The sequence below is a fragment of the Corvus brachyrhynchos genome, unplaced genomic scaffold (genome assembly GCF_000691975.1).
Source record: "Corvus brachyrhynchos isolate BGI_N302 unplaced genomic scaffold, ASM69197v1 scaffold68, whole genome shotgun sequence".
In the NCBI taxonomy this organism is placed as follows: Eukaryota; Metazoa; Chordata; class Aves; order Passeriformes; family Corvidae; genus Corvus; species Corvus brachyrhynchos.
The window spans coordinates 1898447-1898780 of NW_008240039.1; the positions used below are offsets into that span (position 1 = coordinate 1898447).

General features: G+C 58.7%; 1 protein-coding gene across 1 annotated transcript in view; it reads right to left on the reverse strand.

Annotated features, from left to right (window-relative positions):
• Positions 1-6: 6 nt before the first annotated feature.
• The window catches only part of DVL1 (dishevelled segment polarity protein 1), a 42069-nt gene continuing 41741 nt past the window's right edge, over positions 7-334 (reverse strand). Inside the window, exon 16 of the mRNA XM_017743976.1 lies at positions 7-333. Within this exon, the coding sequence (XP_017599465.1) occupies positions 167-333 (167 nt within the window). The 3' untranslated portion in view covers positions 7-166. The remainder of the gene's footprint in view (position 334) is intronic.

The window sequence follows — 334 nt, forward strand, 5'->3', positions numbered from 1 at the left end:
GGTGTGACAAGGAAAGCAACCAAAGCCTCTTCCACTGAGTGTTCCACAACGACCCCAACCCATCCACCCCCACCCCAAAGAAAAAAACAAAAACAAAAAAAACCCCAAAAAAACCCCAAAACCACCCCTTCCCCCACAGTGCAGAGTCTTTTGAAGGCACTTCCTCTCACATGATGTCCACGAAGAACTCGCAAGGGTTGCCCATGGCCTTCTGGAAGGACTGGCGGCTCCCGGTGAGCTCGGGCGGCACGGCGCTCAGCTCGCGCACCGGGGGCCCCCCGGGCGGGCCGCTGGTGCCGTACACCTTGGAGCCCAGCTTGGGCAGGCTGTAAAA